General features: G+C 42.8%; 1 protein-coding gene across 3 annotated transcripts in view; it reads right to left on the reverse strand.

Moving 5' to 3' along the window:
* LOC144682921 (phospholipid scramblase 2-like) overlaps nucleotides 1-15,439 on the reverse strand; it is a 104,531-nt gene that overhangs the window by 41,283 nt on the left and 47,809 nt on the right. For all 3 annotated transcript variants that reach the window (XM_078545817.1, XM_078545818.1, XM_078545819.1), the window contains 4 exons: nucleotides 10,991-11,044; nucleotides 9,086-9,205; nucleotides 2,430-2,590; nucleotides 253-295 (listed from right to left, as the gene is read on the reverse strand). In XM_078545817.1, coding sequence (XP_078401943.1) covers nucleotides 253-295; nucleotides 2,430-2,590; nucleotides 9,086-9,205; nucleotides 10,991-11,003 — 337 coding nt within the window. In that variant the 5' untranslated portion in view covers nucleotides 11,004-11,044. The remainder of the gene's footprint in view (nucleotides 1-252; nucleotides 296-2,429; nucleotides 2,591-9,085; nucleotides 9,206-10,990; nucleotides 11,045-15,439) is intronic.

A 15,439-nucleotide genomic window follows, 5' to 3' on the forward strand; every position in this document is an offset into this window, starting at 1 on the left:
TACTTGCTTCTGGCACTACTCGCCAATCTGATTGGCTGGCAGCTCTTAAGGGCAGGACTCCCTTTCCGAGGGGCGAAAGTCCCATATTCACGTCATTAAGGCTGTCCTCCCAGCACATTGTCACTGGACAGCCTTCTCTTAAGTCAGTTGGCTTGTGACTGATGTTTCAAAAAGGGAATGGCCTCCCCCTGCCCCCCAAGTAAAATCCAGCCCTTGGTTTAAGTTACCAGCTATCATTAAAATTACACTCACCTTCAACAAGTTCAACAACTTGATGAACAAGTATTTGGTCGATCTGTGGAGGAAAGAATGATTCCAACTCAATATTTGACAGTAATCCAAAGAGTTTATTTCATTGAAAGCCCAATTTCCCCATGCATTACCTCAGTGCAGTCTGTGCACAGAGTTAATTGCTTACATGTAGATAAATGATGCTTTAAATGAACCTTTAAATGAAGCTTCCACTTCCTTTTAATGTCAATTGTCATGCAATGGAGCCAGGTTATTTTAACATAAAGTAAAGTAGCCCTGAGTTTACATGGTTTATTGACCTATTGACAAGGATTTGTATAACCCTCTGTACATAAAGTGCCTAAAATCTGGAACAAAAATTAAATGTCTGATCCTACATTAATAAATTGTACTGTACTCTAAATAATGAATGTAAAATCATAGCTATATTTGTGTTCAAATCTACTCTAGTCATTAATTATCTTGCCTCCATCTAAATCACCATATTTGGAAACTCTACGTGGGATGCCATTCCTGAGGCCTTTGTAAAAGGAAAATGGCTGAGGGAGAACAATTGGTGACCTGGTCCAGGAGAGTATTGACTGGATTAGGACAATTGGTGGCCGGGCGTGGAGTGGGGGGCGGTGGGCCGAGAGGGTGGAGAAATCAGTAATGGGAAGGAGCGGAAAGTGTTAATTTTACTCTGGGGCCCCTGCTCCTCCCAGCTCCACATTTGGATAACCATATTCAAAAATTTTCAGTATAGGTTTCAGCCTCCCTACTGACCTCCAAAACCCGACCTCCCACCACCCTCCCCCACCTCTCTAGGGTCCCCAATTTCCACCCTCCCTCCCCAATCCAAAAAGCCCCAATTTACCTTAGTCTTGCATCCATGACACCTCTTCTTAGGGACACCCGCATAGTCTCAGCAACAGCTACTACTTGCTTCTGGCGCTGCTGGGACTACTCACCAGTCTGATTGGCCAGCGGCCTCTTGAGGGCAGGACTTCTTCCCCGAGGAAGAAAAGTCCTACACTCACCTCGTTAAAGCCGTCCCCAGTGTAATATCACTGGGAGACAGCCTTTTTTAAACGTTATCTCTTTAAGGCTTTCCTGGAAGTGCAGCAGGCAATGTTTTTGGTTTCTCACGTCAAACCAAACTTGGATTGGGAGTTTCAAACAGGCATTAGGCTCTTTGCACATGGAAATAAAGTGCCTAACACCTGTTTCCAGTGTGGGCACTGCATGCCTGTGTTTTGGCTTTTAACTACATGGCTGGCGGCACACTTCTGGAACATAAATGAGCTTACTGCCTGCAAAACTGGAGGCTGTTTAGCAGCCAAAAAAAGTGTGCAGAGTGGTTGAATTGGCAGGCAATTATGTTTGAGAAAATGGGAACAAGGGATTATGAGGAGCAGAAATGGAAAGCAAGAGTTAACTATCATACCATCAATGGGGACTGAATATGCATATATTCATAAAAATCAAAATTATTCAAAATCATGTGGCATGTCACATGATGCACACATGCAGAGTCAAAGAAAAAGCTTTTTAAATTGCTCTCCCTGACAAACTTTATAATGCTTCCAGCTATTTAATCTGTGCAGTATTGTTTCTTGAAGGTTCAAGTTGAAAAAGAACAATGAAAACTGACTTTTGTTTGTTCGCATTCGATGAGGTGCGCAGCAACTGGCCTGTCTGCCAAACTGAATTAGTCAGCTATTACCACATCACAAGATGCCACTCCTGCCACAGATCGCTCAGTAGCCTTTTACCCGACAATCTCCACTGAATAAAGTCATTACATTGTCTCAGTATTTTAAAACAAGCTCCAAAAGTTAGGCAACTTGTGCAATAAAACAATGGTATATTTTTCATTGATACACTGCCCTTAATGAGACATGGAAAATTAATTTAACTTTCAATTGAATTATGTTTTAAAATGTTAATGCTAATTAAAGTAAGAGAAGTTCGTGCTGGAAATAAAACTCTTTTGATTTCAGGTCAGCTTCTCACACTCCCAGTCAGATGGAGCACTGCTAGTCTCTAGGAACCAAACTGATTAAGGCTGTTCAAGTTCATTTCCCAGAGGATCTTTGGGCATATATAGTGCTTTACTGAAATATATACAAGAAATAATGGTAGTTCATGCTCCCAGACCTTACCATGAATGGAGAACATAATGATCACTTGCTTACCATTGTAAGGTACTCTAATCCAGGTGGACAGTTAGGAATAGGAGCTGGTGTTTGCATCCACTGGACTTGGGGCTGAGATGGTGGTCCGCCTGCTTGATGAGCTAGCATAGGAGCACTGACTGGAGGGTAGACAGCATAACCTGGCTGAGGTGCAAAAGGACCTGCTCACGAATGCATGCATGCATTCACACACACAAAAAGAGAGACAGAGATAAAGAAAGGATCAGTGACATTTCTAATCACCTATTGCAGTCCTCTCGGTGAGGATGCAGCAACACTCCTGCCAAATCCAATAATCCACAGTACTTCAGAGACTTTGCAATACAGAAAGGTATTCTAAGTGATCTTACTTGTAAATTGCGTGCTTGGCCCTTTAAGTAGCATTACTGCTGGGCCCCTCATAGCTGAATGTACATTCTTTGGCGAGTGACAAGCAAATTCGTGGAACGGACCTGAGTGGTCCAAGTTTGGAAACAGAGCATCAAATCAGTTGGTAGAGCTGTTTGACATCATGGCCAGAATTTTCCCCTTGTCGGGCGGGCTCGGCGGCAGCCTGCGATTGGCTCCGCACCGCAATTTCATACAGGCGGGCCAATTAAGGCCCACCCTGCATGCATCGTGAACGGCAGCGCTAAGCACTACTTGTGTGGGCGGGGGAAAGAGCGGGAGCCGGGCCTCGCACACAGTTTGCGCATGAAAGAGTGCTTCAACCTCCTTGAGGCATGGAGCTACCTCAGGAGATTGAAGTGCTATTTTTTTAAAAATGCAATAAAAATTTTATGAAACATGCCCCCTCATGTGACTGTGTCAAATGAGATGGGACATGTTTTTAATTTCAAAATAAAAGATTTTATTTAATTTGTATTAGCTTTAGGAAACCTCATCCTGCTCGTGGACGAGATTTCTTAAAAAATGTAAAGGCCTCTTGGCCTTTTCACCTGCCTGCCAACCGTTAGGTTTGACAGGCAGCCAGGCAGTGTAAATTTCAAGCTGATTAGCTCGTTAATGGCCTTAATAGGCCTTTCAATTATCAGCGGGCACGCAGCCGATTCCGGTGCGTGCCTGCCGAATGAAATATCGTGCGAGTACACAATGATGTTGGGACGCACGCCTGACACCATCACATCATATTACGCTCGTGCGTGTCGGGCACACCCACATGCTGAACATAAAATTCTGGCCCATGACATCAGACCTGACGCATAGTATATAGAACCCATACAATTATCCATGCTTAGGTTAGGCATCTTAACGCGTAAACAGTATATGCTTATAAATATAAGCTAGCTAGCAATTGTAGGATAGTAGTTTAGGGTTATGAAATGGGCAATTTAATACCACACAGAATGCAGAAGAACAGGCTGAGAAACCTCTGATATCGTTATCAATAATTTATTGAATCTGGTCACACAAGATATGCACATTCAGCAAGTGGAGGTTTCTCCTATCATGGTTTAGGAGGTACACTAAGTGTTCACAATACCAAATTAATTCTGTCTACTGCACATATGGGAATTTAGCAACTTTTAAAAATTTGTAATCAAATCACCCCTTAAGAGCAGCCGCTGGCTGGAAGGGGAAAAGGAGGAGCCCGGCCAGGGTGGTGAAGAAGCAGCAGCAGCCAGGCGAGCGGAGGAAGGGCACCACCGGCAGGGGGATAGCTGCCGAGGGAACCAGCGTACAGAGGCTGAGTACAGAGGTCCCAGAAAGCGGCTAAGGTGCTGGCACCAGGCGCTGATCTGGCCACCGGGCGGAAAGGTCAACACGAGGCGGGAGCTGAGACAATCCCCGAGGGAACCAGGCAAGGAGCAAAATGGTGAAGGTGGAAAAAAAATCTAAGTGGAGAAAATATTAATCTTCTAAATTCCACAGAATACAATGTTAAATGCATATTAACTGTATTTAATTGTTTGCAGGTGGTTGACATTAACTGGGAATTCATTTGTGCCCCTATAAACAGGAACAGACAAACTGTGGTTTCTTGGTTAGGTGGTGTATGTTTGTAATGTGTATCTCTGTAGCCACTGGCTTCAATTCACTTTCTCACAAACTGACTTTCTGGATAAAATACAATGCCAGTTCGTGTAACGTAATGGAGTCATAGTCATAGGGCTGGATTTAATGGAGCCTATCAAGCCAGGAATTGTGGCAGCTGGGCCAATTTAATCGCAGGAGAGACCCCGTCTCAGTCTCCTGGTGGAAGGAGAACCTCACCTGATTAAGTTGGAGGGCAGAAGGGGCTGATGTGGGATTCCCAGCCCCTACAAGTGGGATGTCAATTCGGCTCATAAACATCCAATGTCACTAAGGCCACTGCAATTTAGTGGTGCCTCAGGGATTTAACAGGTGCCGCAGAGCTTCCCTGCGTCCTATCGGGGCAATCCCTCATTATCATTATCCCTCATTACGTGCTTGATTGGGAGTTCTGTATCGAGAAGTGGGGTCTGCTGAAAACCACCCTCTGCTCTTGCCTCTGACCCCCCTCCCCGACCCCTCCTGTGACATCCAGTCCACCTTTGGTCTAGAGTCCTACAGCATTCCTGGGCCTCTGGTGGGTGCAGAGCCACCAGCAGCCACTGCTCTTGCTGACGCTGGCAGCAACAAGTAGCTGCCGGCCTCTGATTGGCCAGCAGCTCTCAGCATGTGGGACATATGCTGCCAGGGGCTTCAGTCACAGGGCAGGCAAAACAGTGACCACAAAGTGCCTGAAGGACACTCGGTTCTGTCAGGCCTCCCCCACATAACTGACAGGGACCCCCACCGGTCTCCAACTGGTGGACTAGACACCCATCAGCCTCACAAACCAGAAACCCAGAGTGTCATTTTTGGCACAGGAAACCATTCAGCTCATCAAATCCATGTCAGTTCCCTGTGGAGACAATCTATTCTCCCGCTCAATCCTAGTAGCCCTACAACTTTATTTTTTTTATCAAGCGCCCATCCAATTTCCTTTTGGAATATTTGATTGGTTCCACTTTTACCACCCTCCTAGGCAACAAGCTTCAGGTCATTACCTTGCCGGGGCTTAAAAAAGTTCTTCCACACATTCCCCCTGTATCTCCTGCCCAAAATCTTAAATCTGTGTTCCCTAGTCTTCGTAGCATCTGCTAAAAGGAAGAAATTTTCCTTGTCCATCTTACCTAAACCTGTCATAATCTTGTACACCTCCATCAAATCATCCCTCAATCTCCTTTGCTCCAAGGAGAACAACCCCAGACTTTCCAACTTAACCTTGTAGTCAAAACACACCATCCCTGGAACCATTCTAGTAAATCTCCTCTGCATCAATGACCAGAACTGGATGCAATACTCTAGTTGGGATCTAACTAGAGCTTTGTAAAGGTTCAGCATAATTTCCCTGCTTTTGTTCCAAGTCATTTTTATGTGGTAAAAAAACAATAGTGGTCCTAGCACTGACCCTTGAGGAATACCACAGTCTACCACCCTCCAGTCCAAAATGCAATTATCTACCATGACTCGCTGCTTTCTGTCCTTAAACCAGTTTTTTATCCAGTTACACATTGGACCTCCTATTCTAGCTATAAGCCTCAATTTTGTTAAGCAGCCTTTTATGTGTTACTTTGTCAAATGCTTTCTTAAAATCTATATAGGCAACATTCACCACATTCCCTTTATCAACCATCAAAAAATCTCAGATTAGTCAAGCATGAACTGCCTTTTACATATCCATGCTGGCTCTCCTCAATTAACCCAAATCTCTCCAAGTGCATGTTGATTTTTTTCCCTGATTATGGATTCAAAAACCTTACCCACCACTGATGTTAGACTAATGGACCTATAGTTACTAGGGCTGTCCTTACACCCTTTCTTGAATAAGTGCACCACATTTGTCACTCTCTAATCCTCTGGAATCTGCCTCGAATCTGGGGAGGATTGAAAGATTAAGGCAAGTCCTTGCACTATCTCCATCTCCACTTCCTTTAGCTGGGATGCAAGCCATTCTGACCAGGTGACTTGTCTACTCTAAACACAGCCACTCTTTCTAGTACGTCCTCCCTTTCAATTTCTACACTATCCATTGCCCCCACTATCTCCACTTTTACCAATATATCTATATCAGTGAAAACTGATACAAATAACTCATTAAGTATTCTATATCCTTGCCTGACACCTCTCAGCATATGTCACCCTCTTTGCCCGTAATAGAACCCACTCCACCTTTTACTACACACTTACTATTCACATGCTGGAAGATGGCTTTTGGATTCCCTTTTATGTTGACTGCCATTCAATTCTCATACTCTCTCTTTGTCAGTCTTTACCTCCCCTTCCTTTACCTTCCTCTTTACCTCCCCTTTCAAGATATTATTTTTGACCTGCTTCTCACTTGAAGAATTAATCTGACATGCATTATATATCCTCCTTTTTTGTTTCATCATAACCTCTATCTCCCTTGTTTTCCAATGATTCCTGTTACCTTTTGCCTTTGTTGGGATGTACCTAGCCTGTACCTTAAGCATCTCTTCCTTAATGATCACCTATTGTTCCAATACAGTTTTTCCTGCCAGTCCCCAGTTCCATTTTACCCTGGCTAGATCCTTTCTCGTCGCATTGAAATTAACCCTCTTCCAATTTAGAAGTTCTATATTAGTAATGGAGAAGAGCAAGGAGCAATCTAATCTAATCAGTCGTAAATCTCATAACTTATCACTGGTTAATTCTGGTAAATTTATGCTGCACTCCTCCAAGACCAATATATCCTTCCTAAGGTGTGGTATCCAAAATTGCTCTCAGTATTCTATGGGTGGAATTTTTCAGTTGGTGGTTGGGCTCAGCAGGAACGGTCACGGAGCCAATCGCTGCCCGCGATCGGCTCCACGCCGCTATTTTACACGGGCGGGCCAATTAAGGCCCACCCAGCATAATTCGCGGTTCCCGAGATCAGCGGGAAGAGGCGGGCGACGGCAGGAGGCCAATGTCTGCCGGGTCCAATGGCGACCCGGCGGCCTATTCAAAAACAGCACAGGCAGCCGTCCTAAGGTTGCTACTGATTTCGGTGAGTAGCTACATGATGGAGAACGTCTTCAGAGAGCAAGCCAGGGCAGGTCGTCGGGGCAGTCGGCCCCGAGGTTCTCTGATGAGTGCCTCGCTGCCCTCCTCTTCCAGGTGGCGGTGTTCCCATCTATCTGCTGCCCTTGTCTTTCTAGGTGGTAATGGTCATGGGTTTGGATTTCAAAGAGAACATAAGGTGTTACACCTAGCCAGAAGAAGCCAAGCTAGTGTGTTTATTTTTCCCAAAGGTTACTGATAAAATTAATACTATGAAAGATTTTATATTATGAGAAAAGTAAAGAAAAACATATGGAAACAATGGAATTTGCATTAAAAAGGGAGAAATATGTATAAAGGAGATGAGGCTTTGTGCCAGAGGAGAAGGCATTCTAAGATCTAACACAAGTGTGAAAAGCCTCCAGTCCCTGTGCATCAAGTTGCTGTCTACAGGAACCAAAGCTGAGAAAACTCACTTTGAATAGCACTGTCCAGGGTATAGTGTACTTTGCCTGGGTCTGTTTAATTTTTAATTTTTTTTTACTGTTGCCTTAATGGAGGTGTAACTGGAAGTCAGGTTAATTAGGGGTTTTTAAGGAGTTATTATAGTAGTAATTTGTAGACCAATGTATGTGCTTGAAATCTGTTCTTTTGTTAATAAAATGTTTAATTTAGTTTTGTAAAAAGCCCCCAAATCTTGGTGGGCTTATTACTCCTGAATTCAAGGCATGCATCTCAAAATAAAATACAAATTGCAAAATCATTGGGACTGCGAGATCAAGTTTCCCTTGTGGATTTGACCTGCCTGGCACACATCATCTGCAGCGTCGTAACAGTTACTATGAGGACCAGGTGTCCAGGTTGAATGCTATTGAAATGTACGTCAGGTTTAACACCTGAACATAAAGGGAGAGGCAAATGTTTTTGCTACTGCAGACTTACTGTTTCAAAGACTTTGAACAGGGAGAGAGAGGGAGATGGAAGCAGCAGCCATTGCGAGTTGCAGGGAAAAAGCTGTTCTCTGCTAGCCACCAGGCAGAACTCTAGTGAAAGCTTGACCTCCGGATGAACAGAAGGAACCTGTAGAGATTTAAGGGCACTGGAAAACTTGCCCTGGAAAGCTTGGGAGAAGGAATCCCCAGTGAGTCTTGCTGCTGGAAGTCTGTTTGGGAATTCTCAGAAGACTCAGGGAAACAATTTTCAAAGGTCACTGGATGCTACAACATGGGGAAAAGTAAACCATTAGAAGCTGGGAATAGCTTTGGACTGCTTCCTGTAAAGCTTGCAATTCTGCAGTGTGTGTTATAATGTATATATATGCAGAGTGGGGTTATCGGGTGTGTTAAGCCACTAATAAGGGTCATCTTTTCTGTGGTTTAGAGTATTAGTTGCCTACTAAGTAATATTTAGTCGTTTGTTTGTTACAGTGAAAGTTTTAAAACATGAAAACTTGTGATTCCTTTAACTTGGTCAATGGTAATTCAAATATCTTTTAAGTTATCAGTCTCTAAGGAGATTGAAACAACAGTTATTCCAAGATAATTAAAGCAGTTTATCAAAATTGCTCTGTTCAAAACAAATGAATATAGGCCTTTGTGTTGAAAACCACTTAATCTCAGTAGCACAAGTTCAGGAAAATTTGTTACCAGCAAAGCCAGCTGAAGGAACACCATAAGGATTCAGAGGTGGTGGGTATGGATCCGGTGCATGCTGGACTGGAGGATATGGAGGTGCAGTGTTTCCATAGGCAGGGTACGAATAAGAACCTGGGGGGAAAAAAAAGTGTTAAGACATTTTAAAAACTAAATTAATTGAATATAAATCTAATTTTGTGCAATGCATCAATAGCTTATGTTTTTATATGCTAAAGTAACTTATTACCCTATTGGAGGGTAAATATATCATTACAAGCATGCAAAATAGAAATATTCTAAAAAGTGCAGGAGAGGCCTAATCTTTCCTTAGTGTGTTCGGAGCAGCAGTCTTACTCCTCTTGGTCAGAGATAAGGAAATTTTTAAGAGCTTACCTGTACGGGTCCCTGCTGTGCCTTGATCTTCCACCCACTATCTTCACTTGATTGGAAAACCATAAGAGGCTTCCCTGTCCATCTGAGTTTAATTGTCCAGACATCCAGTTAAATTCTCCCGTAATGCATCAGTTTTCAACCAGAAGAACTGCTGCTTACAGTACTCCCATGTCACAATCACATTGGGGAGGATATTCCCCTCGTCAAGCGGGCGCAGCTGGCGGACCCGGGAGCAGCCGAGAAACGGTTCGCTGCCCGCGATCAGGCCTCGACCGCGATTTCATCCTGGGCTGGCCAATTAACGGCCAGCCAGCATGAAATGCACGCTGAGAGTTCAGTGCTGCCAGGGTGGGAGTGGGAGGAAAGCAAGCGCTGAAGTTTGCACATGCGCTGGTGTGCACTCATTGAAAGCTCCCTGAAGGCACGGAGGTGAAGGATTTAAAAATTAAAAATTTGAAAAATAAGGGAAACATGTCCACACATGTGACTCTAACATGAACAGGGACATGTTAAAAATGAGTTTATTTTTTTTTAATTCACTGTTGGAAGCATCATCCTGCCCATGGATGAGGTTTCGCAAAAAATGCAAAGGCTGCCTGCCTAGTCTATTCACCTGCCCACCAACTATAAGGTTGGACGGGCAGCGAAAATTCAACTTAATTACCAGCTTGTGGGCCTTAATAGGCCTCTTAATTGTCAGTGGGCACACTGCCAACTTTCGCGCATGCCTGCCAATCGAAATATCACACGAGTGTGCGATGACGTTGGGATGCTCACCCGACATCATCGCGCGCTATTCCACACTCAGGCATGTTGGGCGCACGCCGAGCTGAAAATCCATTATTCCAATGATAGCTGCAAGTTGTGAACGCACACTATATGAACATCCAGAAAAGTATGGAATCAATAAATTTGGCTCAAAACTATTTTTAGTATCTTTTCATTGAAGTATATGTGGTAAATGGAACTAAGTTTGTATTTATAACTTACTGGTTCCTCCTCTCAAATTTCTGCTTCTCAATTTGTCCTCGCAATTACAGCTTTTCTTTTTTTTTCTATTTCTCTTTGACATGCAGCAGTATGCTTTGAGTTCAGGAGCCCAAAACGTGTGCACACACTTCAGTAAATGGTGGAATGTGTACACACAGATTTTCTGGAAAGATGCACAAATTTAATTTCTCCTCTCTCCACAAGAAACTCCACATCAATTTGTTCTATGTGCTGATAAACATTCATAGGGCAATCATCCATACCAACTTCTGAATTGGTCCTCAATATATATATTTTAGATGATAACTTGCTGCCAATCCAGTTTCTCCAGAGTCCACGTTACTTACTGATCGCTGCAAATGATTCAGCGGAAGGAAGAATTCAAAAAAAGCTCTCTAGTGAGAAATATGTCAAAATAAGGAATTTGTGTCTTTAAGGAATTAAATGCCAAGTTGTTTTTTCCCCCCAATAAATATATTTTAGATCCACTTCTTTAGTACATATTCTGCACATAAATATGAACGCTAAACTCACCTTGAGCAGCCATAAACAGGACTCCTTATGTCTCTTAGTATGACTGATAAGTATCTAGGAAAAAGGGAAGAATAAAAATTAGAATGGCAAACTATAATTTCATGAAGTAAACTAATAATGATGTATTTCTGTTACTTAATTTTCTATTACCCAATTTAAGAATTTAAAACCACTAAAATCTTAATTCTAATTAGAATTATGAATTAAGTCACAAATCATTGCACAAGAATACAATGGTCTTTACACATCCCAGCTGGAACAGGCCTGGACTTCTACCCTGGCCATAATCCCTCTTCCTGAATTGGAGGTAGAAAGCAGAGTAGGCTACTTACAGGGTTCTGACCTGTAGGCAGGAGCTAAGAATGGTCCTGAGAAAAACCCTGGTGGTGCAGCAATGGAACAGTCAGGAAAAATTTAAAAAGGTGGGATAGGGGGTGCAGAAAAAAAAAGAGACCTCAAGAGCCATGATCATACTGTTCCCTCTACTTATAGATTCCCCCACAAGGGGGGACATCCACTCAGCATCCACTGTGTCAAGTCCACTCAGAATCTTACATTTTTCTATAAGATCACCCCTCATTCTTATAAACTCCAACAAGTATAGGCCCAACCTTCTGAACCTTTCTTGGTAAGGCAATCCCTTCATCCCAGCAGACACCTAGTGAACCTTTTTCTGAACTGCCTCCAATGAAATATACCCCTCCTTAAATAAGGAGATCAAAACTTTACACAGTGCTCTAGGTGCTAGAATGAGACCAGCCTCCCCCCACTAAAGAGTGCACCAACAAGTGTTCTGCCACAGTCTTAGGGATCACCCCAACCACTTCCTGGCACTTTCCAGATTAGAAGAGGCACAGGCAGAAGGAAGGGAGTTGCAGTAATTTTAGGTTCTCGCTCCATAATTTACATGCATTGGGTAGGAAACGTCATCTTGGCAGAAGTGAGAAAGGGGAGGGGTGTGGGGGGTTGAAATTTAATTGCAACTTTCTAAAGGGAATCTAATTTATACTTGGAAAGGGAAAATTTACATGAGAAAGAGGAGTGGAACTATTTGGATAGCTCTAGGAACTGAAGTGAGCATGATGGGCTGAACATCCTATTACTGTGCTATAAGATTCTATCATCCTTTGACTCAGGGCAGGGTGCTGGAAGAAAATGCAGGTTAATATATATCTTGGCTTTTACAACTCATTAACAATGTTATGGGAAAACGAATGATTACTATTTATTACTATTCATAATAAAATTATGAATTTTGTGCAAACTTGTGCCATTTATAGATTTCATAATTCTTCAAAAAAGGCTTACACTGACCTTAAAAACAAAAATATTAGTTAGCTCACTAAAATCTCTGCATATGGTTTATAAAATGCTTGTGATCTCCCTATTAAGACTTGGATTACAATGTCGAAGAACTATTCAAAATTAGGAAACTCCATTATTTTAGATGCTATAGCATGGGTAGGCAGATGGCAAATTATCTCATTACTTTGAAGCAACCAGTGAAGTTTTTGTGCTTTTATTTCTAATCAATCTTTGATGCCCTGTACCTCAAATGGGTGGGGCGAAGGGGGAAGGAAAACAACTTTTGAAGCCTGCTTTCAGTCAAATCAATGACAACATTTAATTAAATGAGCTCCAGCTGCAGATTAAGTGACAGGAATCCAGAGAAAGCTATGCCAGCTTCATGTTGACACTGAAACTAAGTTTTGGACAAGTTCAATTATATTAGCAATAATATAAAAACTAAAACAGTAAAATGAGTAGGACAGTAAAAAAGGAGGAAAAATGAAGCAGAAATGTTCAAAACATTAAAAATGGTTGTGGTATGGACAGGAGGGGGATTAATTTAAACAGCCTTGATTTCTCCTCTCATTACCCAAACATAAATAGAAAGATCTTTTTTGATTTCTCAATCCCCCTTTATAAGTGGTGGCATAGTTTCTCCAACCCTTCAACTTGGAGTGATCCAATCCTCTATTAATAACCTCACAGCAAACTCAAGATAAGGTCAAATAAGAGGGTTGGTTTATTTTAAACATATAGGAAACGTGGGAAAGGGTTTTCGCAACGTCCGCCCCTTTTGCACACATACAATAAAAAAGGGATAAGGGAAAGAAAGGGGTACAGGGCAAGACCACAATAAAAATAAGAGTTATGGTTTCACATGGGTCCCGAATCCAGAATCAGAAGTCCAATGGTGTATTCCTTCTGGGGTTTGCAGCCTGAAACTGTTGCAGGGTGATGTGTCTTTCCAGGGGTGAGGACATCCCAATGGAAGAAGGCACAGTGATGAATGAGTCTTATAGGCACAGAGACAAGAGCTCTGATGTTTCAGCAGCACATAGTGTAGATGAGGGCCAGGCAACATACCTGGACAGAGCTCTTTCTGCTGCTACCTGTTGGATGGTAAAAATGGTAGACTGCCGGGGACCAGTTCCACACGGCAATATTACAGGTTCTAGCAGCTTGGGGGGAGGTCATGGGACATAACTTCCACTTATTCTCCTGGGTTTTGGACAAATGATGTTTTTTTCCAGGTCTGGAATCTTGCGGTTTAATAGGGGAGTCAGGGTCCCATTTGTCCTTGCAGACATAATGTCTCTGTTGGCCACAGTTCTGCCGTAGAAATGTAAAGGGTGTTGGTGCATTTCTTTGGAATTTGATTTTCTGTAGTCACATGAGAATTACAATGGCTGCAAGTTGAAAGACACGTCCACGAGAACAGGATGAGATAGACAGCATGATACCGGAAAGGAGTCCTGGACCAAGGAAGCTGCCTGACAACGGCATTTTAATTGGCTCCTGGCCAGGTGACCAAGGTTTGTGTGAAGAGCAAGGCAGCTGAATAGCTCCTAGCCTGAAAGGAACAAGACCTAAAACCTCTTTCTCCTGTGTGTGGAAGATTTCAGTAATTCCACGATAATAGCTGGCTGTTTTTTTTTCTTCTCATATCTCTATAACCTGCTCTCTCTCTGAAAACCCCTGTCAAGAGGCAAAGGGGAAAATCACCATTAGAGACATTGGAAGGCAAGTGCTCAACAGCTGAACTAAATACTGAAAGTGCTGGAAGACCACCTCGTGTCATCAACAAAAACTGAAAGGAATACGGAAGACATCGATCAAAATCAACCCATCGAATCCTGTACTCAGGAATTGGTGCTATTGAACTGTTTTATCCCACCCTTAAAATCCATGTTTTTGTGTGTGTGCGTGTGTGTACATATACATAGAGATTTAAGAAGGGGGGTAGAGTTTAAGTTATAGTGTTAGAAATTAGCAGTTCATTTTTTTTGCCACTGGTTAATGACAGTTTGTTCAATAAACAGTTATTTACTTATTAAGTTTACAAACTGGTGCTGGTATTCTGTTAACCTAAATTAAATAGTTAGGTAGAATTGAGGCAATCTGGTGGTTTGATCAAACTTTTTCACATCTGTCACAGCTCAGGGAACAGTGGGCTTGATGTCACGACTCACTGGGGATAGTGCATTGTAATGCCAGCACTGCCAAGAAGTCAGGAGGAGCAGGAGGACTTCCTCCAAGCCCACCAAGCTTAGCTGCTTCCCTGCATGCCCGCCATCAGGCTGTACCCCTCTCTCCTGCAACTGCCCTTTAGGATCAAAAATCATAACGGCCAAGTTCCGGACCCCACATCCCACTAACCCAGCTGAAGCCTCCCTACCTCCTCCTGGACTGTGGCCTCCTTTGGAGCATTCCTCACCTAACTGGAAGCCAGGCCTGTCAATCAGGTTGGTTTTCAAACCAGGAACATGCTTGAAAAAGCAGAGTTTCCTGGCCAAAACTACTCATCCTTGCTCATAAGACCCACCCCAGTAAATATCAAGCTTGTAGTGATCCCCTACTCCAATTCTGAGCCATACTCAAAGGAATGGGAGTTGGAGTTGTGTCCCAAATTCTATGTTACAATGCAGGGTCACTAAATTTATTCTTAGTCGTGTATCAACTCCATGTGAATCAAGGGTTACAAAAGGTGATTGCATATAATGACATCATTATTCCCAGCCAGAATGGAGATAATTGGGTAATTCTCCAGTCAGTCAAGCCTAGATCACTGCTGCCATGACTGGGATTGATTTTACACATAATTTATACACCACTATCCTCTACTCACTGCATTTTCCTGGAGAAATTACCATGCTTTTATCAGGAAAAGTTGCTGCAGTTTTAGTGATGAGTTCAGTTTACTACAGACTCATTTTATATAGACTCTGTAAAGAGACTTTGCTGTAAAATATATGCTTTACTTTATGTTCTGTTGCACGTCCTGCCTTGCCTCCAACTGACTGCAGCTGGCTGACATAGTGCAACTGATCAGCTGATGGCGGTCTCAATAAACATTCTGTACTCTTATCAAAGATTCAGTAAGTTCTTGTTGGCTATTTTCCCTTGGGTTCTTTAGGTGCTAAAGAGTCTCTGAGGGCTGTC

Source organism: Cetorhinus maximus, chromosome 7 (assembly GCF_964194155.1).
Source record: "Cetorhinus maximus chromosome 7, sCetMax3.hap1.1, whole genome shotgun sequence".
NCBI classification, from domain to species: Eukaryota; Metazoa; Chordata; class Chondrichthyes; order Lamniformes; family Cetorhinidae; genus Cetorhinus; species Cetorhinus maximus.